Raw genomic sequence first — 27,306 nt, 5'->3', positions numbered from 1 at the left:
TATCTTAAATGTAGGATGAATGGACTCTGTATCAACTTCCACTAGCGAAAATGTTAGTGGGTGTCCTTTTAAAAAAAAAAAAAAGCCAAAGTCCTTTAAAGAAAATGGCATGGATGGGAAGATAGCTACTCCGTGCTACTTTTCAGTCATAGTGACTGCTCAGTCTTTCTTCTAGGACATGTGCTTTATAGAAGGGGCATTGGAGGTCCATTTGGGAGAGTTTCACTTGAAGATGAAAGGTATGTTCCTTTCTTGTTTCCTTCAAGGCTCATCAATTGATTTTGGGTTTCCTATGTAGCAATCTGATCCACTGAGAGTCCATTTACTTAATGTCAGTTGCTTCCACTGGCTTTCTGGATCAGATCCTGAACAGAATTTTGGCAAACTTCTGTTTGCTTCAGCACTGTAAAACAGATCTGCAATGGTATTTTATATTTGAGTACAAAAGCTGACAAGCTTTCTTTCCTCAGCTTAATTAAAGTTTGTCCTTCTAAGACTGTTTTGGGCTGGTGGCATAGCTTCTGCACAGAGTTGCGCACAAAGGGGTGTTAGCCAGATAGTCACTTTATTTATTGCAAGCTGAGGCTTTGGGGGACATTGTAAAACTCTACAAGTATTAGGAGTTTTCCTTCTCTTTTCAGGGTTGGTGGGCTTTGCACGTCTCTGCCCGGGGGACCAGTATGAGGTGCAGTATACAGCAATTCATTTTGTCTTTTATTTTACTGCTGTGAGTTTGCAGTAGAGAAACGGGAGAGCAAGGGTGCAACAAGGCGAGCAGGAAACAGACTATGATAAAACTGTGCGCTGTTCTGATGAGAACAGTGCTTTGGCACATTCATTAATTACTCTGTCCTGTGAGACTGAAGAGGGAAAGATGTGATTCAAGTGTTATGGGAAGGTTTAGAAGGTGGCGGTGATTGTCTATCAAAACCAACCTGTCAGGTCTTTGTCTTCAAACTTGCCCTGGAATCAAGTAACAGTTGCTGCCTGTTTCTTGGAAGATTGCCCTTGGCGTGATATGAATGCATCTTAGTATCTTACTGGGTTGCTCTCCTACTTCTAACAGTTCCAGATGAATTCCAGTGTGCCTTGTATTTCAGTACCGCTACACTTGCTATGCAATGTAGTTTTGCAGTTCTTCTAGAATGGGTGGGACGTGTCATTTGGCATTGAGTTAAGGTGTTAAACCTGCAACCTGAATTCCTGCCTCCAATCTTCTAGCTTTATCCAAGTTCCTAAATGTATAGTGATCAAAGGAATGGCTTTGCCTCTGCAGTACTGGAACAGTGTGAGGCCCATGGACTGAAGGAAACATTCTGGGATTTGTTGACATAACATCCTTTTTTCTTTGTGGTTTCTAGGTGTTTGTGCGACTGGGGCGCCAAAAATGGAGGTTGAAAGGCAAGATTGAGACAGATGACAGCCAAACATGGGATGAGGAAGAAAAGATTTTTATACCCAATCTCCACGAGAAGTTTGAAATCAAGGTGTGGTGTATAATGGTTGGATTGGAATCAGTGGGTTAACAGCTCTTCCGTCATACTACTTACCTTACCTACTTACCAAGCGTTTGTCAAAATTCTTAAGTAGTTTTCTTTTCCTAGCCATGTAAAAATGGCAGTTAATCAATGTTCTGCCTACGGAACAGACAACTACTTCTCTTTTTCCTTTGCTCCTGGTACTCGTAACTGTGTGTTCTGGAGTCTGGTATATGATGTTTGGTTGTTCTTCTTCCTTTTTTTAAAAAAAAAAAAGGTCCTAGATCAGTATCTGGGATTTTCTAGAAGTCTAGGTGTGGAGACAAAAAGATGTATATGTAGATATTATTTATATCACCTATGTGGAATATTAAGTACCTGGAGTTCTGTCCTCTATTGAAAAAGAGAAATATGTATATGGAAAATATATCATTGCGCATGTGTATGTTTTGAATGTGTAGTTCAAATGTCCCTTTATCTGGGTGCACTGCAGATTCTTTTGTCATGTTTTACTCTAGAGATGCTCCTTATCTGCAAAGAACCGATGGCATTTATATGCTGGTACAAACTGTCTATACTTTATATCTCTATTTAGAGTTCTAACACTTTTTTTTAAAGTGCCTCGGAAGAGGTCATGTCTTTAACAGTAAGGGACCAGCGCTAGTGGCCTGTGATACGTAGATGACACATTGTGGGTACCCCTTGGGGGAAGCTTGTCGTTTTCATAGACCCTTGTGCAGCTGCCACTGGCATTGGTTCTGGCACTTACCTAGCAGGTGGAGTTAATCCTTAAACAGTATTTCCACTGTAGTCTGGCATCTTTCGTGAGCTGGACTCTGCAGCATGACTCCTGTCAACCTGAAAGGAGCTGAGATTGAAGGCTGTGCTGGATCCTACTCTAGTAGGAAACTATGCCAGTGCAGGGTTTCAAGTTTTGGCAGCTGAGTTAAAGCAGCTATTGCAATGTTCCCCTCCTATCTGGCAGCAAGAACTGGGTTACATAGGAGAGACTCTTTGGCATCTTGCCAGCACAGCCTTTGGAAATGTGCTTATAATGCATTTTTTTGCTGCCACTGCACAATGAAGATCAGGTGAGAGGCTAATTCAGATCCCTGTTTTCCCATAATAGTTTTAAAAAAACTTTGTATGTATTACTTTGTATGACAGTGATAGTTTTACTCTTTTTGTCAGCTTATGAAAGTCTACTGACTAATGTTCTCCACACCCTCCTGCTCTTTCCACTTTGCACTGGGCAAAGATTATTAAGTACAAATACATAGCAGGTTTTTTTTTAAAAAAAAAAAGAAAAAATTTGAGAAGTGCCAAAGAGTGTTCCAAGAGGAGCCTAGCAACATAACTTTTGCTAGCTCTTAAAGGAGATGTAGGCATGTAACTAATTCCTGAAGTGGACTTTAGGCACTTGTGCTAAAATTCTGTGCTGAGTCTGATGCTTCTAGAACAATTTGATCTTCAATTGGAAGTATGTTTTTATAGCAAGTGTTTGATTAGATTTTTTTTTTTAAAGTAGCTGAAGAAGCAAAGTGCCAGCCTGGGAAAAACGCAGGCCTGTAACTGCATTGATAACAAACTCGGAGCCACCTGCAGAACTAGAGGAAAGAACTGACACTTACAAGTTCTGATTTTGGTCCACAGCTGAGCTCAGGACAGTTAGAAAGGACACAGTGGATGCAGACAGTTGTGCTTCCAGATCCTTCAGGCAACTGAGAGCTGAAATAGTCTAGTGTAGGTAGGCTAATATACTTCTCTGTAATATTAGAACAACACTGTCATAAAAATATATATGTAGACAAGCTAGACTCTGCACTATAAATGACAACTACTTGTATGTATACCAGAGCTAGAACTTCCAAATTTCAGACTAATTTTTCTTAAAATCAGACTCTACCAAATTCTGTTGTCAGAAGTGCTATACAGCTCTGTCTCTCCCCAACTCATAGAACTCCTTTCCTCTTTGCTAGCCATCTATGACATATTCCTTTTGGGGATATTGGCTCACAACAATTCAGGAGCCCAGAATTGCATATCAAGGTTTTAAGCTTGCTGTGAACCTCAGAGCAGATCTGAGCCTGGGGTGTTCTCCTTTCCATGCACATGACTTAGGGATTGTCTGGTAAGATGAAAATGGATATGTTTGTCCCTGCAGGTGACAGAGCTGCGAGGACTGGCTACTATTCTAGTTGGTGTCGTGACGTGTGACAGCATAAATTTCTTTACTACCAAGCCTCAGGCAATCATTGTGGATATAACTGAACTGGGCACCATCAAGCTACAACTGGAGGTCCTCTGGAAGTAAGTACAGCTTCAAATAAAAAAAGCTGGAGCTAAACATTTGGAATAAACTAAAGGCTCCTAAGTATGTCACTTAGTAGCGTTCAACATCATAGTCCTCTTTCTATTTGTAGAGCAGGTGCAGGATAGATAGCAGCCACGTGCTTCCCCACAGCAACCCCAGCTACTGTGCCTGATCGCTGACTCTGTGGGACCAGTCCTCAGGAAGGGGAGGGGGAAAGGGACAGAAGCAATTTCTGTGACCCTTCAGTTCTTTGTGTCAACGTTACCAGCGCCATGGCTAGCCACGTGAACTGACGAATAGGCTTTTACTTAGCTTGCTACTCTTCAGAATGAGCATTCAAGTCTAGCTCCAAGCAATGTGTGTACATCTATAAAGCATGAACAATAATCTTAAAGATGGTGAAATGAAACTGAAAATTGCAGCTTCTAGGCACAATGAAAAAAATATATAGTTGAAATCTTAGGACAATCACTATTACCAGGCCACAGTTTGTTAAAAATGAAGCTTTCCCAAAGACTTAGCACCTTCATATTTGCGCTGTGATTACAGTTATCGATATAAGGCCTGTTTGTGCACTACAGGGAAGCTTGGTTACAGATGCACTTTTAAAATAGCTGAGTATTTTCATGCTGCCTGTGACTTGTTAGATTGTTTTATAATTTAAATCTGTAAATTGATTTTTGTAGTGGATTACTGATGTTATTAAAAGCAAATTCTCACTTTTGTGGATGCTGCCCTGGAACAGCTTCTTCCCTCTAGACACACCGCCATAGATTTTTGAGGTAGTACTGTTATTTCTGCTTTATGGGACTGTCGGTCCATACTGAGAGTCTTGTCTGCAACAAATCAAAACTTTTTAACCCGTTTCCATTTACTGTTGTCCAGGGGTTAAATCTAGCCATCTTAGTGAAGTGCCCAATTAAACAACAGGCACTCTTCGTTTGTACTTTTGTATATGGCTTACTGCAGTCCTCAGTTCTTCCCAACCCAGCATGGCAAAGAGGCGTTTGAACACAACGCCATGATAAGGACCTTCTTGAAAGGCCACTTTGTGATGACTTGTGGATCTGGGTTCTCTCCAGGAAAAGCAGAAACTGAATAAAGTTTAGATTAGGAAGGGCAAGGAGCTATGCCTTGCAGGCCAAGCTCACCTATGACTCAGCCTTATACAACTTTCTTCTCAGGCCATGCTGGTTTCTTGTTTTCTTTAAAATTATGCAAAAATAAAAAAGCTTGTATGTGTTGAATGTGTGGTCTGCCAAATGTGCCCAAAAGCCAAACAGATCTTTCAGTAAGAGAAAAGTGTTCCTGCCCTTAGGGTAAAGTAACCAAATGCATTTTACAATTAGACTTGATTTTTTAGGTCTTAATACCCTGTTTCTACTTTTAATTACCTTTGGAAGCATCATTTGACTTAAACCTTATCACAGTCTTTTAAGCTACCAACAGGAGAAATGCCACAAAGATTTTCTGTTGCAATTCCTGTTCAAGTGTTGATAAACAGTTTTCAGGTTGCATTTCTGGGGTTGGGGAAAGAAAAGCTTTATTGATCAACATATTATTTTCTGAAAGTCTTTTGTGTATGCTGTGGTTCTTGAAATTTACTGTTGACTTGTACATGCAAATGGGCGGAAAAATGAGTCTTGGCAACAGCATCTGAAAATTATTTCAAATGCACACATTACTCTAAGTCAATGAGAAATAAACTCACACAGCAGAGTTTTGTCCGCACCTGTTGTTTATGACACTTCTTCCTCCTGAGATCTAACAGTGGACATCAGTATATGTTTTGTTTTGGTGAGGTGCTGCAGCTGCTCTGAGACTTTTGAGGTCTCTGTTTCTTATTTGAGAAGCTGAGCTGTTAATTAGTTGGGTAACAAAGCCTCATTCCAGAAGCTTGCTGTGATCTTGCATTATATGCCCTATGAAACTTCCTCTTACTCATGCCAAGTTACGTGTGTATTCCCATTTGAACCTGAAAGCAGAGATATTCATGGTAGAGTTATTGAAAACCGTGTGGAGTGGGGATGGTGCAAGTTGCATTATATATATGTTTTGGGTTTTTTTAAGTAAAAGTAGCTCTTAAAATGACAGCCCTTTTAAATGAAGGCCAATTAAAATATTCTATTGTTTTGACATTCGCATGTCTCAGTATTGGGGAAGGAAGGAGATAAGACAGGCGTAGAAGGATATATGGGCTCTCATACATCCCCAGCAAAGTCTGATGCCTTTATTTGTCATCTTTCACCCTGCACAAACACTCGCCACCAAAACTTGCAGTGGGTTTAATCTGGATGTAAAATGTTCAAAAGCTTTATACACAGTTTCAGAGCAGAAAGGACTGCAGACAGAACCCTCTGCTTGCAGAGATGCTTTTCTTATGATGGAAGTCCCTTTTTCCCTGACTTCAAGCCTAACATCTTAAGAAACTTCACTTGTGCAGTGAAGGAGACGTACTTTCTTTATTGAACTGGGTATAAAATCTGTTTTTGCCCTAATATGGGAAGTGCTGTACTGAGAAACAGCACATTCATAGTGGAGTCTGGAAGAAATCACTTCTAGTCTCTTCTTGTTAACCCACACAAATGGCATTTAACAGATAGATTCACTTCATTTACTTTTGCTGGATCTATTTGCTTGCCTCTCCTCGCTGTCAATTACTTGCATAAATAATTATGCACATAAGTTGCTCTTCCAAAAGAACTGTACGAGGAAAACCCCTTCCTATTCTGGGATATTGCATAGTCTCAGAAAATAACCTAAATCTCCAAAGCAAATGATATTTGTGACTAAATTTTTCTAGAAAAATATAATTCAAATTATGTTGACACTTGATTGTTGCTGTAGCTCGCAGCTCAGAGTGCAGCTTTTGATTGGCAAGATGAGCACTTCTATGGCATTTGGGACAACCATCACCCAGCTTTTAGAGTTGGCAACAGCTGAGCTGGGAGCAGGGTTAATGGTGACACATTTTCTTTGGGAGTTAATCTCCACTTGGAATTTTTCAGCATATGAGCAAACTCCGGCTGACTGTCTCTGCTGTGTTTAAGTTTTGTGAAATGCGTTGGTATCCTACCAAGTGGATTCTCCAGAGCACTTCTGCACAGAACTGGCAGCTCCTCCTCTTTAACAGCCTGTTTGCTGAAGTTGTTTACAGAAAAGAGTTGTGTGGTGATAACTCAGGCTGTTTCTATTTTCAAAGATAGAGCACTCAAAATAACAGCTGCTTTTTTCTTTGATTTAAGAATAACTAAACAAATCCAGCTGATTTACCCAAACTTCCCTGAGAGGCAAGCTTTCAATCTAGACCTGCTTTGTGAGAAATCCAAATGTAGATCACTCTTCCACTTCTAAATGTATATTTTCTTTAAATAGGCCGCCAGTCTTCTGGGCTCTAACAAAAGTTCCTTCAACTCCTTTATAGATTCTGCCATGAGGAGCGTGAATGAGCTTGGGTCTGTTGCAGAATGGCTTTGTTGGCCAGTTTGGCAGAAGACTTTGGGTTTTTTTGCCAACCTAAACAGCAGCCTGAATTCTGTCTCTCACATGAAGGACAAAGAGAGAGCCTGTATTCTCTTCTCAGAACTTCAGTTAGCACCCTGTACTGGGATCTAAGGGTACCATCCAGCCAGAACCACTCTTGTGATTTCTGCCCGCTTTGAGCATGTGCTGGCCTGGCTCACAAGGGTTTGTGGAGTAGGAGAAAAAACCTTAAGGGAGAATAAAAAAGGAAAGTCTGGTTTTTTGGGTACGTACCTACTGACAGTCTTGCTCTTATAGATGAAAACTTACGTGAATAGGTAGTTACTCATGCAGGTATCTTCAGGCAGTAGCCCATCAATGCATCTCTGTGCTTTTGATGGAAGTGATGTTTCACAGCTTAGTCTTGTGATAAGCTGTACTGATCTTGAAACTTGTGCTTATTATGGTTTAATGGGTAGGAGAAACCTAACAACAATCACACTGTTAAAATTGCAAGGGCATTTTCACCTGTGTTGAATAGGGGGAAAGAAAGAAATCTCATGATTAACAGTGAGTCCAATCCAGTTGACAGAATTGGTTTTTTTGTATTAATGCAAGTCTGGATTCACAGGCTTAGTAGTGGGATTCAGACAGGTCTATTCACCAAGAGCCCTTCTGGCCCAGTGATATTTAATACATGGAGCGACTGGGCAGAAGGCGAGTGATTAGGGCACAGTCTTGGCAGTGGGAGAAGGGAATGCAGATCCTCTGGGGCTGAAGACTGAATTGAGTTCAGCTCTTACACATTCAGCCTGATTACTTATGTTCCTCTGAGAACATAAACCAGGAAGTGTCCTCCTTACACACCCAACAATAAAATGCAGCAGGGTGAGGGAAGTGGTAGAAATCTCAAGTATTTCACCCCTCCACAGGTTTGGTGGTCATGGCAAAATAATATCTCACTGGGAAGCCGTGCTCAGTGCTGGCAAGGCTGAGGTACCTCTGAATGTGTGCAGATGCAAAGCTTCTGGTGTTGTGCGAGGTTCAATCTAGGAAACATGAGCTCTGATGAATTGTAAACCCCTTCAAGGTCAGGCTGGGCATGTGTGTTTTGGACCTGAACCCTGAAGCCCTGCAACAGTGCTAAGGCAAGCTAAAGGAGAGTTATGTGCTGCATTTACATTGGCCTTAACAATGATGGCATTGTAGTGTCGTGCACTTAATGCCAATATTGTTGGTCTTTGTTTATGACTAATTACATGTTTGGCAATATAGAAATAGAATGGGGACAACAAAGATGATCAGACATGTGGGGCCACTTTCACTTTTTTTTTTTCCATAGAACCTTGAAAAGGTGCTGGTGGATAATACTGTACAGACATATAGATGTTCGCTGTGGGTAATGTGCAAAGGAAATGATTACCCACCATTTCTCTCAGTACAGCCACAGACACCCCCCCACATCAAAGTACTTGTTCCACAGTTTAAAGTTAAATAATGAAATTTCCACATACTTTTGACCTATGCGGAGATTGTGTGTCAATGATTTCAGGAAGTGACTAGACAAACTAAGGAAAAGCACGTGACAATTAAAGGCAATAGTCTGCTTGCAAAGTCTGGTGCATGACAGATCTAAACTATGGATTGCCTCAAAAGTGAGTATGTGTCTGGGGAAAGCCTACTATATTTTACTTATTTCCTATGCTTTTCCCCCGAATATCCCCTACTGGCTTCTGTCAATGTCAAGATGCTGGGAGAGATGGATTCATAGATCTGTTTCAGTATGATGTTTTGTTTGCTGTACAAATGTGGGACAAGATGATGGATCATGCCCGAAGAGCTTACAACCAAGAGATAATAGATGCTTTAGAGCAGACTTCATTCTTTCCTTAACCCTTCGCTTTGCTCTCTCAACTCTGTTACCTTGCAGTAACAGGGAGCATGTGCTTGTTGGGAGGGCAGCTGAATAGCGGTGTTTTGTTAGAGGGTTTTAGTAATTGTCAAAGGGGCAAAACCGATTTAGCTTGTTATTCCTGTCCCTTTCCTCCAAAGTGTCATTGTGCATTACTGTATTGCTATATTAAAAGTTAAAAATGAAAAATCTGAGGAATGGTTCCGTGTGACTCTTCTTAAGAAATGCCATGGATGGGAGTAATTTGCTTCTGTCAGTAAACATAGTAGGCTTTGGCTAAAAGGCTCTTACTGTCAGAAACCCGATTCATTTTTTGCAGAGTGAGACAATACAGATGGTTGTTAATGTGACTCCATGGAACTGGCCTGTCTGATGAACCCCAGCTGGGTGACACTGGTTACTTTAGCCAATTAACCTGTATTAGGCGAGCTCTCAGAGTGTTACCTCCATGCTGAGCAAGACAGTGGTGTGTTGTGCTGCAGGATGCTGTTGAGAATTGTCCCTGTGCTATAGAGAAGCTAGAGAGAATTGGAGCTCTGCTTTTCAACTTTTGCTAGAGAGCAGACGTTCATTTCCCCTGTAATTTATTAGTCCTTGTTATCGTTTGGATCTTTTCAAACTTCTAGTGGTTCTATATTGTGCAGCTAAATGCAGCTGACTTTATCCTACTGTTTGGTCCTTATATTCATATCTATGAGATTACAGATTTGTTACAAACAAATCCCTTTTTTTCAAAATGCCAGGACTTAAGTGGAAAAACAAACTTTCTTTTGGTGCCACAAGGCATATCAGTAGGGAACAAAAGTAACATGTAGAAAAAACAAACTTGCTCTACTTAACTTTAAATATGTTTTCCCTCTCCTGGTTAGCTGAGTTGCATTTTGGGAGGCAGTTCATCCAAGTTTCCTTAGACTGCTTTGCAAATGAGTTGCAAAATTAATGGCCGTGATCTAGTAGGTAATTGGGAAGTCTTTAGAGCAGGACTTGTCAAACTTTTGTAGACCGTAGCTAGTATCCTCTGGAGCTATAACTGGACTCATCCATGACTGTATGAACCACATAACTTGCCAGATACCACTGTACAAGCTTCTTCTGCCAGCCAAAGGAATTGTTTATTAACATTTGAAGGATAATGAAGGGGTTTTTTTAGTGGCTTTTCCATGTGGTGTGTGCTCTCCAGGAGGGAAATTAATGGCAGTTTTCCTTTATTACATGTGTTATATTTCATTCCTATCTGGTACAGTGTATGTCTCACTATCTGCCCAGCGGCTGTCCGCCAGCAGCCTGTACTGAACTTGCCAGCACTGGTGTCTGCGTAGGACACTGCAGAAGGACGGAAAGCACTTCAGACTTTTGGCCTGTTGGACTCTTCTTCCAAAGACTGTGGCACAGGTCTCTGTCTAAAGGGTGTTGAGAATTCTGTGTAAAATATGCAACCTTTTCACCTACCTCTTTCTCTCCTGGTGCAATTAAAGATATTGGTCAGAGAGGTGTCTTTCCTTTTATTCCTTGTGTTGTTTACTAAATGTCACAGTTCAAATCCTAACAGCTGTTCCTGCTGCTAAACATTTCTGTGCTTTCTGGTCTTACTGACACTTAGGCCTTTGTGTCTTCTGCTGCAGCCCCTTTGACACAGAGAACCTGTTTTTGTCACCTGGAACCACTGCCAAGTTTTCTGTGAGTAGCAGGAAGAGCTCGTTATACAACTGGACCCCACCAAATACTCCCAGCTTCAGAGAGAAATACTACCTGGTGAGTATGCTGAGGAAAGCACAGAACTAGGACTTGATTTTTGGATTAGATTAGGCTGTTGAAGAACACACTCAGAAATGTGAAAATGTAGGCCTTTGCAGTTTATTTTGGGGCTTCGTTATATTGTCCTTTTAACCCCTATTCTTTTTTCTTTTGACATTTTAGATTTTATAAAAGAAAAAAAAAAACAAAACAAAACAAAACCTGCCAAATATTCCTCTTGGCAGCCAGAATGGTAGGGGTGTGGGCATCTGCTCTAATAGTCAACGGTGGGAATCAAACTGGGAACCAGTCTGTCTCAGTACCCGTGGAGCAGAATGGCATCTTAGAGGTGCTATGTGAAACAAGCCTTCCTCTTCCTCCACCCCACTTTTTGCCAAGCGTAGCCCAGGGGAATAGAAAACCCTGTCCTCTTTCTCATTCATTCAAGAGGGTTTTGATTTAATGATTGTTTTATATGATCCTGTTAATTCTGCCATACATCTCAAATACTAATAACATCATATATATGTTCCCCTAACATCAAGTCTAAGTCCGGTTTGGCGTTGCCTCACCAAGGCAGCAGAATATGCAGCCATCTTCAGAAAGGCTTATTATTTGTACAGGGTTTGTTGGACTCTTCAAAATGCACGTTTCCTCTAACCATTACATTCACATCCTGTCCTGAGCTGATGTGACACGAAAGCTGCTTGGCAAGGTTCTTTTTCCAGAAACAATTTTTTAGCTGTCTTGGTAACTTTCATCTGAAACATCTAAAGCACAGTTACTGCTGCTCCATTTAGTTCATCCAGTAGGCTCTTAGTACGTTGTTTCAATAGTTTCTTTTGTCCAGTCTGTGCTGGCCTGGCTCCCTGGTGCAGAAGAGCCCTGTGGTTTTGATCAGTTTGGGTGCATATGTTTCCAAGAATAGGAAACCATAGTTCTCTATCTTAGGCGGTATCTCATGCTTTTCAGTTGCCTATGTGCTCACTTATGAATCTATTTGCTGCAGTCTGTTTTGCAACAAAGGCAGAACCAAGGGGATGTAAGTGATGAAGCTCAGCCTCCCAGCATATTGAGCTACTTGGCTGCGTGTGATTTTGATGTACATGGGGGGAGCAAGCCTCACAATCCTGCAGAGACAAGTGAGGCAGACTCGTTCAGCTCTGAGGATCAGAAAGGGACAGAATCCAGAAATACAACTCCAGCTCTAGACCACAGAACGTTGCCATTGGTGATTATTCAAGAGACTTGCGCAGAAGAGCGACAGCATCCTCTTCCAAATCATGCAACTCTAGATATCCTGAAGAAGACTCCGTGTGTGGATGGATTTCCAAATAACCCATCTAGTTTTCTGAATCGTCACAAAGGTAGTAGAGATTCTTTCAGCCAGACCAGAAATCGCCGTCTGACAGAGCAAGAAGACATTAGCCAGAAAAGCTTGAATGCTGCAAATGACCTAAAACTAGATGGACGTACAAAGTCAATTGATAAGACTCTCCAAGAAGTGTTAAATTTGCTGAAATTACATGATGTGGGGCAAGCCCAACTGGAGAAATTGGAATACCAGGTTTCATCTCTGAGGGATAAATTAAAGGTATGGTAGTGTTTGCTCTTGGTAGATGGTGTAGCTTCCACTGTTAGTCCTAAAACTGTAGAATTTCCATGACCCTGTGGTGGATTTGATTTAATGATGTATCAATGGCGTGTTCCCAAAAAGTAAGCTTGGCCACCAGAGGTCAGGCAGTACTCAGAAAAGGCAGCCTTGAGAGCTGACTACACCGGAGCACTGTGTTGCACAGCGTCTCTCAGAGACACCCTTCGAACACTGTGCGCAGATCTGGAAAAAGAATTTAAGAAATTGCATGCAGTCAAAGTGGAAATCAGTCTGGGCTAAGCAGATTCTGAACTGTATGTCAGAGCCTCTGCATTTTGGTTTGCTTCTAATTTTTTTTTATGTTTTTCAGATTTAGTATACTTTGAGATGACTGCATCAGTTCATCAAACCTAAAGTTTCTCCAGGATCACCTAGCTTTTGCAGGCAGTTCAGTCTGTCTGACAAGTCATATGATGCTGAAAAAATCATAAATTTCTTTAGAGGAAAGGACCTGGAGAAGAGCTTTCTGCAAGCAGTGGGTTATATTGCAAATTTGGTAGCATTGTAGTACATGGGGCCAGTGCACAGACTTGGGAGATAAGATTCCGTAAGACTTCATCTAATGTCTGGAATAATAAATGACATTAACAAAACTGCCCTGACTTCCAGTGCAACCACTTTAAAAATAGAAATTAAAAAAAATCAAACCAAGTGCTCTCAAAGCAGCCTTTCCAAGGGGGAGAAAGTTAGTGGCCTCATGAAATCCACTATTGATATCGAAGTTCTTGGATACTACGCTGGAATGCAACAGACCCCTAAGATTGCTGCTTCTAGATCTGAAACAGGGAATAAGTGAAAATTGCTCTCATACCAACCTTAACAGGCATGGAAATCCAAAGAGGAATACAGACAGTTTAAAATATTGAAGCATATTTTGAATTTAATTAGCAACATTATTTCGAGATCAGAGTGCTGTACCAAGAGCTAACTTTCTTGATGTGTTAAGAATGAAATCATGAAAAGCAAATTGATTTGTTATTAAGAGTGATTTGAAAAACAGCAAAGAAATCCTGCAAAATGGCTTGATAACTACAAATAACAATATTTTTCCTTCCGTTCCATCACCAGCTAAAGACACTTCATCACAAACATTCATCTATGGAAAGTTTAATGGTGGAGACAGTACTGGAAAGTTTTGACTTTTTAAACGCTGACTGTAGTGCTGATGAGCTTTCATTATTTGGAAGCATAAGAACAGCCAGTATCAGGTATGTATCTGCAGCACTTCATTATAGGGGACAAGGGAAAGGGGTGGGGAGGGCTGGTCCCAGGAACACTTACCAATGCACTGTACTTGGCTAAGTGACGATTGTCCAGAGCTGCTATTGGTGTGAACATCCAGCATAGAAACCAATTTTTCTGAATGCTCTGAGGTTCATAACTCAGAATACCTACCAGATTGAAATGGCAGGAAACTTAAACTGAACTTACGGAAAACATTGCAGAATGACACCCGCAGGATACTATGGAATGCCTAACATGTAGGGCTGCTAGAAACAGACTGCAGGAAACAGGCTTATCAGGATGATGCCAAACAGTTCTGCGCTAGCGAGGGAGAGAGCTAGGAGTAACTTGCGGAGCTCTTCTACCTGTTCTTTCTTTTGAATTCAGTTTTGCAAGTTGCGTAGCACTGAAAGGTACATTCCAGAGCTACGAGGTGGATCCTGGGAGGCTTACTATGCTCCCAGTATCATCGAGTTGGGAGAACACCAAGGATTTGTCTGTTATATGTGCTGCTTTTGCAGTTCACCTGCTGCAAATGAACCAGCAACTCAATTCACATTATCTGGAAGCATCTTTTATGAGTATTGATTCTCCAAAATGGGATTTTGTGGGATCAACTGATCTGGTATTACTGTCCTGCAATGAGTTTTAGAAATAAAGTCCTCATGTTTTTTAAGAAGTGTTATAAATGCAATAAAAAATGTCATCTGTTAAATGCCACCTGTCTTGTACTTCTGCAACTTGCTTGAAGGCTACTATTAAGACTGCACATCTTCACATTTATTTAGTGATGAGAGTTGTAACTCTTTTTTTTTTTTCCCCTCTCTCAACAGCACATACAATGACAACACGCTTCAGTCCTTGAGCTGTGACATGGGAACAGAAACAAGAGATGTAACTACTGGTGATGACAACTTAGACTCACTTTTGATAACTCATCTGAAGCTGTGCAAAGGTCTTTTGCAGGTAAGGAATAGCCTATGGGTTTCCAGGGCACTGGTTGTAACTGCTCATTCTGATCACAGACAAAAGTGGATATGTAGCTGGTTCTTTTATAAAAGCAAAAAGACTCAGAATAGAAACTGAGTCCAAAAAATGCTGTGTATACATGTGTATGCACAGAACATGTCATACAAAACTCTCCTGCTTTTTTTCAGCCTCTGGGTTTTTCTGAAGCTCTAAGTAATACCTTTGTGCCCAAAGCAGGCTGCTAATACAGTAGGACAGACTTGAGTTGAATTGTGTATTGATAACAGGTGATCAATTTTTTAATGAAAGAAAAACTGCTACTACTAAAAGAAACTGGTAGCGTGTAGGGCAAGAAAGAACTCTTATCTCCTCTTGAGACCTCATTCCTCAATTAATTTCGGTTATAGTGCTCAAGCACATTATTGTCCTCAAAGTATTACCTCTGATGAGGATGAGCAGCAGAGGACAGTGTAACTATTGACAACTGTGTAGCAGATCAATGGACAGGGGCAGAGAAGAATGTCAAATGCTGGACAGCCTGTCCCAGCATAATGTGATTTACTCATCCTGTTCTGCTGAGCAGCTTTGCACTCAGAAGTGACCTGTCCATGCTCTGAATGGGAAAAGAGGCCTTCGGAGAGCAGCTGGTGTGTTTTCTCATAGATTTTTAGAAGTTTGATTCTAAGAAACAAATCCTCATTCATCTTGAGCTCGATACTGCCTTCGTTTCAGCTACTAAAATAAGCATATTGTGTTTCAGAAACTGAGGTCACCAAATGTAGCCCAGGTTGTCCAGGAGAGCATTTTGGAAGAAGTATCAGAGCAGACGCGAGTCCTGGGGGATGTCTTGGATATGTCTGTTGAAGAAAGTGAGTAACTGCATTATTCCAAGGCATGCCAGAGATGTGAGAGGTACAGGTAACTCTGCTTGAGCTTCTCCAGACACATCGGGGTTTCGTTCTAAATTCCTTACAATGTGTAATTAAAACAGCTCTTATATCTACATTCTTAGAAAAAACAGGGCTCACTGTTTGCTTGGTTTTTTCCCCTGCAAGGAAGGAAAAGATTTGAAGAAGTTTGTCTCAAAGAAATAGCAGCTGAACTGGTATGTCTTAGAAATAGGGATGTTATAGATGATGGAGTTTGCAGTCAAAGAACAGCAGAATAGTCTTAATAAAATCCTCTTTTATATCTATGCTTTTACTTAGTAAGCAAACAGCCCAAATTCTGTACACATTTGCCAGAAAAGTTTGGTGTGCAATTTTTCCCATCTCAGGCCTTCCCACTATTAAATTCTTCCATTGACTTGGACGTGACAAAATGATAAAGGCACAATGGGAGAATTTGAAGGCTTTTTTTCTCATCTTGGCAAATATAGCGGCAAGAATGCAAATTTTAGTTGGAAGCAGATTTTATCATGAAGGATGTGAGAATAAACTGTTCCCTGGAGCAAAGCCTTTGGTACAACGTGATGGGGAAAGTGTAGGAGTCTTAAATGCAGAACACAAGTTCAACATCTCTGTAGGTGAGAGTGACACATGGTAGGGTTTAAATGATAGTGAGAAACCACCGCGTACTGCTTCAAGTGCTCTTCTGAACTGATTGATGAAAGAAAGCCTGCCTCAGGCTATGCGCTGAGGTTCAGAGTTCTCCACTTGTGAAGGTACGAGAGACAGGATCTCTCAAATGCTTGGAAATGGCACATCTCTTGCTGATAGAAGTGGAAACAGTTAAACTCGCAGAAAGTTCTTCTGAAACTTGACTCGGATGCTGGGATAAAATTAATAATAAGAGGCAGAAGAGCTGCTAGGCGTCTCATTCAGGTCTCGTAATGACAGTTTAGGAGCTCAGCCCAAGCTTGGTGAAATCAATGCTTGCAGATGTTAAAATACTGGCAGCAAATCTCCAGCTTTGAACAAGACCATCTATATAACGCAAATACAAGTTAATGCTGACACATCTCTAGATATGCCATCTGGTGCCTAATTTCTCATGCAAAATCCAAAATCTGCTAGAGCTCACTGACTTTTTAAAATGTGATTTTTCAGTTATTCAGAAGACTAAAAAGAAGAAGCCCTATCTGAAAATCTGGAGTGATCTTGCAGAGCCTGGCAGCATCTTGTTTGCTTCAGCAGAAAGATTCCGTCATGCACTAAAATACACATTGATGCTCAAAGTGAAGGAAAAATACCCTGGTCAATTAGAAGCAGGTACCAGTCCATTCCTTAAACACAAAGCCACTCTGGTTTCATTTTATTACACAGCTAAAAATTGTCATTGTGCATTTTAAAAATAAACTAGAACTCTTACTTACTTGTTTTAAGCAGCTTACATGTAACCAACCTTTCATTTTCTCATTTGTTCTTTTCCATGTTACTTTCAGTATTGCAGAGGTTGCTAGAGCAGGTCATCACCTGTGACGGGTTGCTCCCCTCTCCGTACCTCCAGACAGAACTGGTTACTTTATTCCAATTTTATAGCTACCTGGAGAAGCACCACATTACCAGCCTGGAGAAACACTTGGGAAAACTTGCTAAAGAAGGTAATGGCAGTGCTCGGCTCCTTCGCTTGAACTGACAAGCCCAGCAGCTGGCTGTTGCTCTCCAGGTTACTACTCCAGATACACTTTCAGAGCAGAAAACAGCCCAACCCTTGCATTGACAATTTGTTTCCATTTTAATTCCCTTTATGACCATGTAATTTTAATTAGAACAGGAAAGGCATGCTTGACTCCCATATCTAACTGGGTAGAAACAAAACAGAGGTGTGAAGGATGGGTTTAAGTGCCCCAAAAAGTGGGTTCTGTGATATTCTGAAGCTATAGCAGAAACAAATTTGGCAGCAATCTACAGCTGGATTCAAGGACTGAGTAAATGTCTGTAGCTTTGTGTGACTATTGCAGCTGTAATCAGACACAGATAATAGCAATAAAGTTTCAGAGGTTACTAATGTGCATTTTCTAGCATGAGGTAGCCAGTGTCTCGCTGAAGCCTAGTCCAACATGTGAAAGTACTTTAAAACTTGGTCTGTATCAGAAAAGAATTATTTAAAAAATAGTCCTGATATTGGCTGCATCTTTAGTCTTATTTTGATGCAGATGACTAATCTGGTGCAGGACTAAGAACTTGTGCCTTGCTAGTCAGTGAAAAAGACCTGGGATATTCTTGAAATTGAAACTGTCAATCCAGTGCCTGATTTCTAATTTTTTAAAAGATAGAGGGTTTTCTCTTTGACCAGTACAGCTTGATCTTTCAGGGATGTTTAAAAGTATTTTGCTTGATCGTGTTTTCCTTATTGTAGGACTAGACCGCTTGTCCTAACGTCCAAAGGTGTGAGTTCTTTTGCGCTGTACGTTGTACTCGATGCACTCAGGTCCTACAAGGACCAGGGCGTTGCTGCACCCTGTGAACTAATACTGTGAAATAATAATCTCTGCTCCGTTTGTTAGACAGTCTTGGCATAGGAGGAAATGAAACAATGACAGGGAAAGAAGACAGGATGGTCAAAGGGGCAGCCGTCCTGATTTGCTTCCTGCCATGCTTGGCTTGCTTATATTAGCTGTGTGAATAACTACTTGTGGCTAAAGGAGACCGAATTAGAGGGGAGCTTGTCTTCTCTTGATAATGTCTTCATCGGCCAGTTAGTCAAGTTGAGTCCTTTCACTGCAGTAATGCTAATTGAGGAGCTACAATGCCCTGGACGGCTGAAGACTCTTAAAAAATTGAAAGGAAAGCGACTGAACAAACTCCAACCTCTACCACAGACTTTACGGCTACTTGGGATTTTACAGCTAGACGACAACCACCGCGTCAGCAAAGCAGCCACATCCTGCCTCTCCCGTGCAGCAGCAAACAAGAACTTTAGGGAAAAGGTAAAGACTGCAGTTCTTACCGGCTTTTCTAAATAGCTGCTGAAATACATGGAGTTTGTTTTATCCTAGAATAGCACTATTGTCCTCTCCGTACTTCATTAATCTATTAACTAGAACCTAAACTACATCAGTGCTCAAGTGATTTGTCTATATCCTTTATTCAATTTCAGATAGGTAAAACAGTGCTTATGTCAGTTTGAATTTGAGTGCTTGGTTACGCTTAAGTTTATAAAGCCTTTCTTTATTTTTCTCTTTTTTTTTCATTCAGGCGCTGTTTTTTTACACTGATGTTTTAGCTGACTGTGATGCAAAACTTCAGCAAGCTGCATGTTTGGCTCTTAAAAACCTCAGAGTAAGTATTTACAGCTCTGCTTTTGCTGTGTGTGTCTGGCCAAAATTGCTAGATGCAAAAGTGTATCTAGCTTTTTTTTTTTTAAGCTGGTAGGGTTACTTGTTCAGCTTCCTTCTATTTGGAATTAATGAATTCTTTTGGCTGCCAAAGTTCCAAACTATTAAAGCTACTATTCAAAAGGCAGCAGGCAGAGGGAGCTGCAGGCATCTTGGAGTGTCTCAATTTGCTCTGACAGGCACAGTACAGTGGCAGAAAGGACGTTTTCAAACTTCTACAGAATTGTCAGTGGTGAAGGACAACAGACACTGTCTGGCTGGGGAACACGTAGCATGTAGAAAAATGAGCAACAGTCAGCCATATATGGAGTCAGTTCTAAAGCTTTAACTATAGAAATTTATAGTTAAATCAGTTCATCTTTTTTTTAACAATTGCTGATTATAGTCAGAAAATAAAAGTAATATTTGCATTGCTATTATAAGAAACTGTCAGAACAAATTTAAAGCTTTCCAACAGCCACAAGTCTGTACTGAGTGAGTTTGCACACAAGGGATTGTTGTGAGTACAGTTTCTACAAACACGTAGTCACAAGGTAGGCCCAACAAATCAGAGTCTTGTTCTCAAAGTCAGGTTTGCAAAGCAACTGTTGCCCTTGTACAACCTGCATTAACTCTTTCAGTGAAGGTCCTGATTGGGTTATGCAAATTTAATGGTACTGCAGCAGTGACCTGTACCCCAGAACTTTTACACTTTTTCATGCCCTAAACAGGAGAGAAAGTAGCAGAGGTGAGATCATGCTCAGAAATATTAACTGCAAGCTGATATGTTGGGGGAGAAAAGAAAGGTCACTGTAGAATTCAGATGCAGGAAGAGATGGGAGTTGGTATGTATGTGTTTACCTTGCAAAACATGTGCATCAAAACGCTTGCTGAAAAGCTGCTGTTGCAAATTTTTCTTTTCTCAAACAGGGTGTTGAGAGTATTGAGCAGGTTGCCCACCTGTGCCAATCTGAAACAGAGGAAGTCAGGAATGCAGCCAGGGAAACAACGCTATCCTTTGGTAAGTCTTTCGTACAACTTTAAACTATAGATTCTGAAAAAGTAATGTGAAATAGTGCAGAACCAGAACAGGCCTGACGTTCAGCCTGAACGCATCTAGGACAATGGAAGTATTTCACGAACAGCTCTTTCATACCATTAAGATAAACTTCGTACCACATATAATAACCAAAGGCTGCCATTAAAGTTTGTAGAATCAGACCAGCGGGATTACTGTAGGATAAAGTGCTTTAAGAACCACTAAACTTTTTAAAAAGGTGGCAGGTAAGTACTGAAAGTGCTGACAGTGCTGCTGGAGCACTTCTTAACAGTAGTACTGGCATCAGCAATTTTCTCCTCCTGGATTTTGTAAAAAGGACATTTGAACCTGGCAGATCACCGTAAAGCCTCTTCTAGCTCTGAGATTAGCTAAACTGATTTAAAGATCTTTTATATAAATCAGAACAACAACAGACTCTTCAAGTCTGGTAATCTTTTCTAACCACCTACAAACTGACTAGTTACTTCTAATTTTGATGTTCCTATTCTTCTTCAAATGGTTCTACTCCAAATACAAACAAAATGGTTTTATACTGGTTCATTACCTGTTACTTCACCTGAATTCAGTAGATCTACAGTGGAGTTGCTAATGAAATGTCAGAGTTCCCAATTTGCTACCGTCTACTATTTGTACTTCTACTGAGGGCAAGGGAGAACTGCCTAGGCTAAATATCTTAAGTGCAAGCTGTAGAGAGGATGTCCAGTTATCTGGAAGACAGTAATTTCCCTGTTCTGTTCTTCCTAAAAACACTTTGGTTCATGCTTAGTTCTGGGGATCTCCAGCCTTGCTTCACAGAAACACTCAGATTCACATGTATTACAAAACAGATTTTCCAACCGTGATGCTCCAAATCGTTACTCACGTGGAAATGTTTGCAGGCAGCCTGATTTTTCCATGGTGGCTTCTAGCAGTTTTTGGAAGACTATTCCCTTAGAGATGTGTTTGTCACTATTGAGAGTTCTTGTTGGTTCCAAACAAGGTCACAACAGAAGTAGTTCTAGAGTATCACATTTCTCAGGGTGTTTCTAACTGCTTGCTCATCCTCAGTATGGGATATATTTTTCTCTTTCTCCATAGGTGAAAAGGGGCGGCAAGCCTTTGAGAAAATGGACAGGATTTGCTGTGAATTAAGAGAAACTGTACAACAAGAAGCTGAAATTGAAATCACAGTATTTTAGTAGTTGGAATATGAGGAGCTGAATCATATTGTCCTCACAGCCACATATGGGTACCTGAGGATTTTGTTTTGTTGTTTATCAGTGTCTGGTTTACTTCTGCCCTGCCATACACATGCTGCATACTGACGGAGTACAGGTTTATTTCCAGAAGGGGGAAGTTTGCAGTCTACACTGAGCAGACGGGAATACCTTTTCTCACTGTCTCTCAGCACATGATGAAATATCAAGTGCTGGACGAAGGAAAACTAGGATCTCTTAGAATATGGAACCAGGTTGTCACTTGAGTTAAAATCCCCATCTCACTGGAATTATCCGCCCCACTCAACCTGTAAGTCAAATATGATCTGTTTTCCCATAAAGTATTTTATTAATTTGGTATTTCTTAAAGAAAAGAGAAATGATCACTCTCCAACAGTCCATCTGGAAACTAACAGACAACAGGTCACTTACTTACATCAACTGCCACATACATTAGGAAAAAACCTAGAGGGATCGCTTGGTGGTTTCCTTTTCTTGTACAATTTAGTTGCAGAAGGAAAGCTTGTTACTTCAAAAGCAGATTCCTTCAGAATAATTGCAGCCTAGGAGAGGTTCAAGCAAGGCCTGACAAGGATATATACTGAGTGTGTATCCTCCGCAGTTTAAAACAGGAAGGTATGTATTGTATTTGCCATGTGCAGGTCTGACTGACAGATGGACAGCTCTGTATAAGTTGTTGTTGTGTTTTTTTAAATTTATTCATTTAGCCATAGATCAAGACTTCTCATAGTCATACACCCATTGTCAGGCTCCTTACTCAACACTTATTTAACTTAGTGGAGGGTAGCCATAAGGAGAAGCCTGGCTTCAGGTAAAATACTTGAAAGGGTTTGGCTTGTGTGTATATTTTTTTTATATATATATATATATATAAAAAAAACTTTTCTATTCAGTATTTATTTGTTGGATTTCATACTGTTTTCTAAAATTCTAATAAAACATTTGAGACAAGTTCCTGCAAGTGCTTCATACTGATGTGCTTGTAGCATTGTGGACAGGTATAAGGCAATAAACCCCTAAAGGGAACCAAGATACTTAACTGGCACACATCTGAGCCCCATACGCAGCCTGTCATGTACCCACTTCTATATTCTGCCTGTGAAAAGTTCCGACTTGTACCGTTGAAACAGGCTCAGCTACTGTTCTGCTATTGTGGAGCTCTGAATAGCAGGACCGTGGTGCTTAGGTCATGCTATTCCATAGCAAAGTAAAACTTAATGGGCTGCTTTTCTGTACTTTAACTTACAGATTTATTTAAAAGCAGGGGAAAGAAGTTGTTCTACTTTGGTAAATCCCCTGCTTCCCCAGGCCTTTCTCCCCTACTCTTCCCCTTCACTAGAAGAGAGAAAGGGAAAGAGCTGGTGAGTTGTAAGAGACAGGGCAGCCCAGTCAGCTTCTTGCCTGAGCCCGAGCTAGGCTTTGAACACGAACAGTAAGGTGCTGACAGTTTCTGAGGGGCAGTGCATGAAAACTCACCACAGCTGTTTTAATGCCACTTTGTGAAACTACTGAACACTCTCTCTTCAAGCACCTCTCCTTCATGTGTAGCTTTCCTTAAAAATATAAACAAAAAGGTAAATACTTTCATCCAAACAATGTGGAAATTTGATGGCTGCAGCTGCTGTAACACAAACACAAACCAAATGCAGCTTCATGCTAAGGCACAACTGAACTCTTGTAAAAAACACTTACACTTGAGAGTTACTACACTTTTTATATTACACTCATTCCTGGGCCAAGATAGTTAAATTTTAATTAAAGTTAAAATGAAAGACTAAAGGAGAGACGTGTATGTGTCAGGGAGAGACACGGGATACTCATTTCACTGATTCTTTTACTGGAGCTCTGACCTACAAGTAAGTTCTTACAGTAACATTTAAATCACGTTCCTCTACAAAAAACCCCACCAAACATCATGCTAGCCCTGATTTGCAAGTGATTCAAAGCAAGAGCCAGTGGCTGTAGCCCTGAGAAGACAGAAAGCAATAAGACTCTCATGTACATTCTTTAAAAAAAGAATTTTATTGTTTCAACTAAAATGAGAACTGAAAACTTGTATGGGAAATTGAAAAACTGTACAATAACCTGTGAGGTCTTTGCAGCGGCTTACACAAAAGACAAGATACCTGAAAATGTATTATACCAAAACATTTAGCTTTTTTGGTTTTTTTTTTTATTTTTTTTAAAAAAGTTTATTCTATGGCAATCTGTAAAAAAGAAAGACCTGATGAGTAAATATTTGCTTAAGGCATATAGCAGAGCAGCTCACTAACTTTCTAACAAGTTTAACATGGATATTTGTCCATTTTCCAAGAATAGGTTAACCAATACACCCACTTTGAAACGCTACTGTATATACACACCCAAACTACTACATACATATACAGGACATCAAAACAAAAATGTTTACAGTTCGGTACTATAAGCCTTATACACACCTCACTGGGCTTGCGGGATATTCCACTGTTTCTCCTGGGACAGTAAGTTCTGGATTTGCAACAGAAGAAAGAAATGGCAAAATACATGGGCAGAAAGGGGGATGTTCAAAACCTTTTTATTATCTGCAGAAACTCTCTCTTGTTAGAATAATTTGCAAGTGAATTATTCTGGATTCAAAGGAAGGATGCTTTGCTTTCCTGTCAAGCCTAAAATTTAAAATATTCCCTCCTGGGAACAGTATAGAGGCGGTGTTTGTTTGTTTGTTTTTCTTGGGCCGCCACTTCAGGAGCCTATTTCTGCAGATCAAAGCATGCTGCTGAGACCTTGCAAAAGGGGCTTTCCTCCCCCTCCTCAGCACAGCTCTGGAGGCAGCACAGCAAGTCCCTGAAATCACTGAGCTATTGCTTGCCTCAAGCGACCAGAGGCGAGGTGTGAATACGGCTTACTAAACTCTCTGGAATGTCTGTACTACACTTACTCAGCTGAAATGAACCATGCTAAACAACCGGGTTACACTGAGTACGCAGAAATTCAATAGGAAGTCATGCCAAGTATTAGGCGAGTACATGTTATCTGATAAACACCAAATCAGTCTATCGCTGAACGAAGATACTTTCAGCAACACCCTTTGAACCACAGCCACTTAATGATCAGTTCATGCAAATATAATTTGGGCACATCAGTAAGCAGAAATATACGTTCTTTCACCTTTCAAGCACATGGTATTTAATCAGGACACTAGAAGACTTTACATGCATTTTAATACAAATGGGGTACAAATGTTGCTTTAGAACAATATTCTACCCGATGATGGAGAGAATAGTGGGGACAAAGCAATCACATACTGTATCTTAAATACACAGATGAGCCATTATATATTACCATTTTTCTATACTCATTTTTCATGTTTCCAATAATATAACTAAGTATTGACTGATTACAACATTCCTCCTTTCAAGTACTGGTCTGACCAACAGTCTCACAGGTAAATTATTGATTCCCAGTACTACCTGAGGATTTATTATTGTACTTTTGAGAAGCCCTTGATGCAAGCTTAACAAAATGGAAAATAGAAATAACTCCCACCCACCCCCACCCCATTCACCAACTTATTCACTGAAGGAAAGAGCTACACCTACAGACAGCCTTGCAAAAATAAATATGGAGTGGAGAGAGACTTACATAAGATACTCCATAGCGTTGTTTGCACTGAGAATGGTGGTTAAGTGCTATAAATCTAGAAAGCCTTTAAAAATAAAATGAACTGATTAGTAACACTGTTGCAAATCAGCTGTCATGGTTTAGTTTCAGACACTGCAACTTTCAGTAGTGAGTTGACTCCTGTCCTCTGCCCCATGACACGAGCAAAGAAATCTTTGCTATTGTTGTTTATTAATAATTTGGTACTAACAAGAGGAACAGCATTGACCAAGACCGCTTAGTGCAATGCCGACTTCCAGTCACAGTTCTACCAATGCACCCAAATCCTTATTTACAAGCACTTTACATTATTCAAGTCCTGAGCCTGCGGAACAGGCCCACCGGCTGAGCCAAACAACGCAGACACAGCGTGGCACAGGACACAACCACCCACCTCACCTCGCTTACCTTGGGGTAGCAACAGCCCTGTCTGCAGAGGTGCAAGACTTACCCTCTTACACCACTATGTCCAGTCATTACTGAAGAGCGTATCTTCAAGCCAAACTAAAGCCAGTATTTTAAATCTTTGCTTTAAAAAAAGCAGAACACACAAACGCTTGCATCATAAGCCAACTGGTATGTTCACAGACCAACATGTCTTCTGTTGAACTTTTTATGTCTTAAGGAAGCTGCCACAGCATCGATTGCTCTGGATTTATTGAAATGCTTTCCTGTTCTCTGCCTGCAACGCCTCCGAGTACGTTACCTCTCCGGCCCTCGCAGGAAGCATGCTATTCCTTATGGAGCAGATGTAGAGTGAAACTGCATTTTACATTCCAAATGACGAGGTTTAAGAACTGGTCCTTCTGAATGCCAGCTGCACAGCTGCAAAATGCTGGTGGACATGTTTTGGTTGAATTTCCCTTCCTGTTTCTCTCCCTCCCCTCAACCTCTCCTAACCCAGAATATAAAAGTAAAAACAGCTTTACAAAGCAATGTAAATAGGCATATGTGCAAGTAGAGTGCAACAAAAGTCAATGAGAAGATACACTTAAAAAAAAAAAAAAAAAGAAAAAAAAAAGAAAAAAAAAGAGCTGGACATGTTGGGATACCCTGAGCAAATGCAGAAGCCTGTTTCTATAAACACATGTAAAACAATAAGCTCATTAAGAACAGTTATGCCAAGATTAAATATATCAATACCACAGGCACTGCCCACAACTCAGTCTTTAATGATGAAGCAAGTTAAAAAAAAAAACAACAAAACAAAAAACCAACCACAACCACCCCTCCCCCAACGCCCTCCCTTCCAAAAAGTTTACATTCTTCAGGTATGTGGGTTTCTTTTTCTTTTTTTGGGAACTCATCAATAGAAGTCATGTATTTGGTTACAACACTTGGAGAGTACAAGCAAGTTTCACTTGTGCCTAGTTTTTCTGATACACAAAAGAAAAAGAACTGGCTTTTTAAAAAAGGCTAAAAACAACAATGTGTTGTAGTTCTATTATTTAGTTTAAAAAAAAAAAGAAAAAAAAAAAAGGAAAACAACTATTTGGCATTTTCTTTGCTTACTCCTGAATATTTTAAGGCCCTGAGATTAGAATATCATGTTCTTGGGACCACAGGGCTAGATAAAACCCTAGTGCATCAATTCTCTCTGTAAGTCCTAACCAAAGTTCTGGCCTTTCAACCTAAGATCTACCTCCACTGAGACAAGGCTCACATGCCTCAATTAGCTTTCTTTCAGAGAAGCTTATTACAAACCGATCAAATCGTTGGTGTTTTCTTGCAGGGTCGATCTTGCTGGCATGTCCATCAATGAAAACACACCCTGTAACAGAGATAAGCTCCTGCCGTGAGGAAAGTGAACATGCATATATTCACTAGAAATGGCTTCCAAGTTGTTATCATGTTCTCATCGTCCTCTTCTGAGTTTTCTGACTTCATCGACTCTTCTTTGTGGGGCGAGAGACGCAGATTTTCACCAACAGTTCTCCTCCGAATTTCAGTGTCTTGACTAGTGCTTAAGGACAGAGAAATAAATACTCAGTACGGATTCTCCATTTAGGAGAGAAGCCATGCAGACTCTACAAGAGCATGGCCTCACCCACTGAACACCACAGAGAAAGCTGGAAATCTCTTGCTATCAGGAGCTGCAGCAGATGACAAACCAAAGCCTATCGCTAATTATTACAGTTCTGGCTATTAAATTACAGGTTTAGAACAGTGTTTATCATCAAAAGCCATGCTTGGGAGTATTTCGTGCCCTTTAAAGAATACGCTGACTTAATTTTAAACACCACCTACTCCCACTGCTTATCACAAATCTGCTGCCTGCACTGAGACAAGTAGTGAACTAGCACAAATCAAACCTACATCCGGGTCAGGAAAAGATTAAGGATCTAAAACCAAGCACCTGCCCAGAAAGTCAGAAAATGATAGAAC

At 40.5% G+C, this 27,306-nt stretch overlaps 2 protein-coding genes across 23 annotated transcripts in view; one reads left to right on the top strand and one right to left on the bottom strand.

Moving 5' to 3' along the window:
* RIPOR3 (RIPOR family member 3) overlaps positions 1 to 22,233 on the top strand; it is a 53,424-nt gene extending 31,191 nt beyond the window's left edge. For 17 of the 19 annotated variants that reach the window (XM_075166490.1, XM_075166500.1, XM_075166494.1 and 14 more), the window contains 15 exons: positions 176 to 239; positions 642 to 685; positions 1,362 to 1,487; positions 3,643 to 3,788; positions 10,789 to 10,918; positions 11,910 to 12,494; positions 13,623 to 13,762; positions 14,612 to 14,744; positions 15,508 to 15,616; positions 16,796 to 16,957; positions 17,131 to 17,289; positions 18,416 to 18,618; positions 18,887 to 18,970; positions 19,936 to 20,026; positions 21,143 to 22,233. In XM_075166490.1, the coding sequence (XP_075022591.1) occupies positions 176 to 239; positions 642 to 685; positions 1,362 to 1,487; positions 3,643 to 3,788; positions 10,789 to 10,918; positions 11,910 to 12,494; positions 13,623 to 13,762; positions 14,612 to 14,744; positions 15,508 to 15,616; positions 16,796 to 16,957; positions 17,131 to 17,289; positions 18,416 to 18,618; positions 18,887 to 18,970; positions 19,936 to 20,026; positions 21,143 to 21,243 (2,277 nt within the window). In that variant the 3' untranslated portion in view covers positions 21,244 to 22,233. The other 2 variants (XM_075166504.1, XM_075166505.1) reach the window with 2 other exon arrangements.
* The window catches only part of PTPN1 (protein tyrosine phosphatase non-receptor type 1), a 48,292-nt gene continuing 42,591 nt past the window's right edge, over positions 21,606 to 27,306 (bottom strand). For all 4 annotated transcript variants that reach the window (XM_075166507.1, XM_075166510.1, XM_075166508.1 and 1 more), the window contains one exon: positions 21,606 to 26,884. In XM_075166507.1, the coding sequence (XP_075022608.1) occupies positions 26,677 to 26,884 (208 nt within the window). In that variant the 3' untranslated portion in view covers positions 21,606 to 26,676. The remainder of the gene's footprint in view (positions 26,885 to 27,306) is intronic.

This window comes from Calonectris borealis, chromosome 17 (assembly GCF_964195595.1).
Source record: "Calonectris borealis chromosome 17, bCalBor7.hap1.2, whole genome shotgun sequence".
NCBI classification, from domain to species: domain Eukaryota; kingdom Metazoa; phylum Chordata; class Aves; order Procellariiformes; family Procellariidae; genus Calonectris; species Calonectris borealis.
Note: the sequence above shows the minus strand (reverse complement) of the source record. Positions and strands in the feature narration are given on the sequence as shown.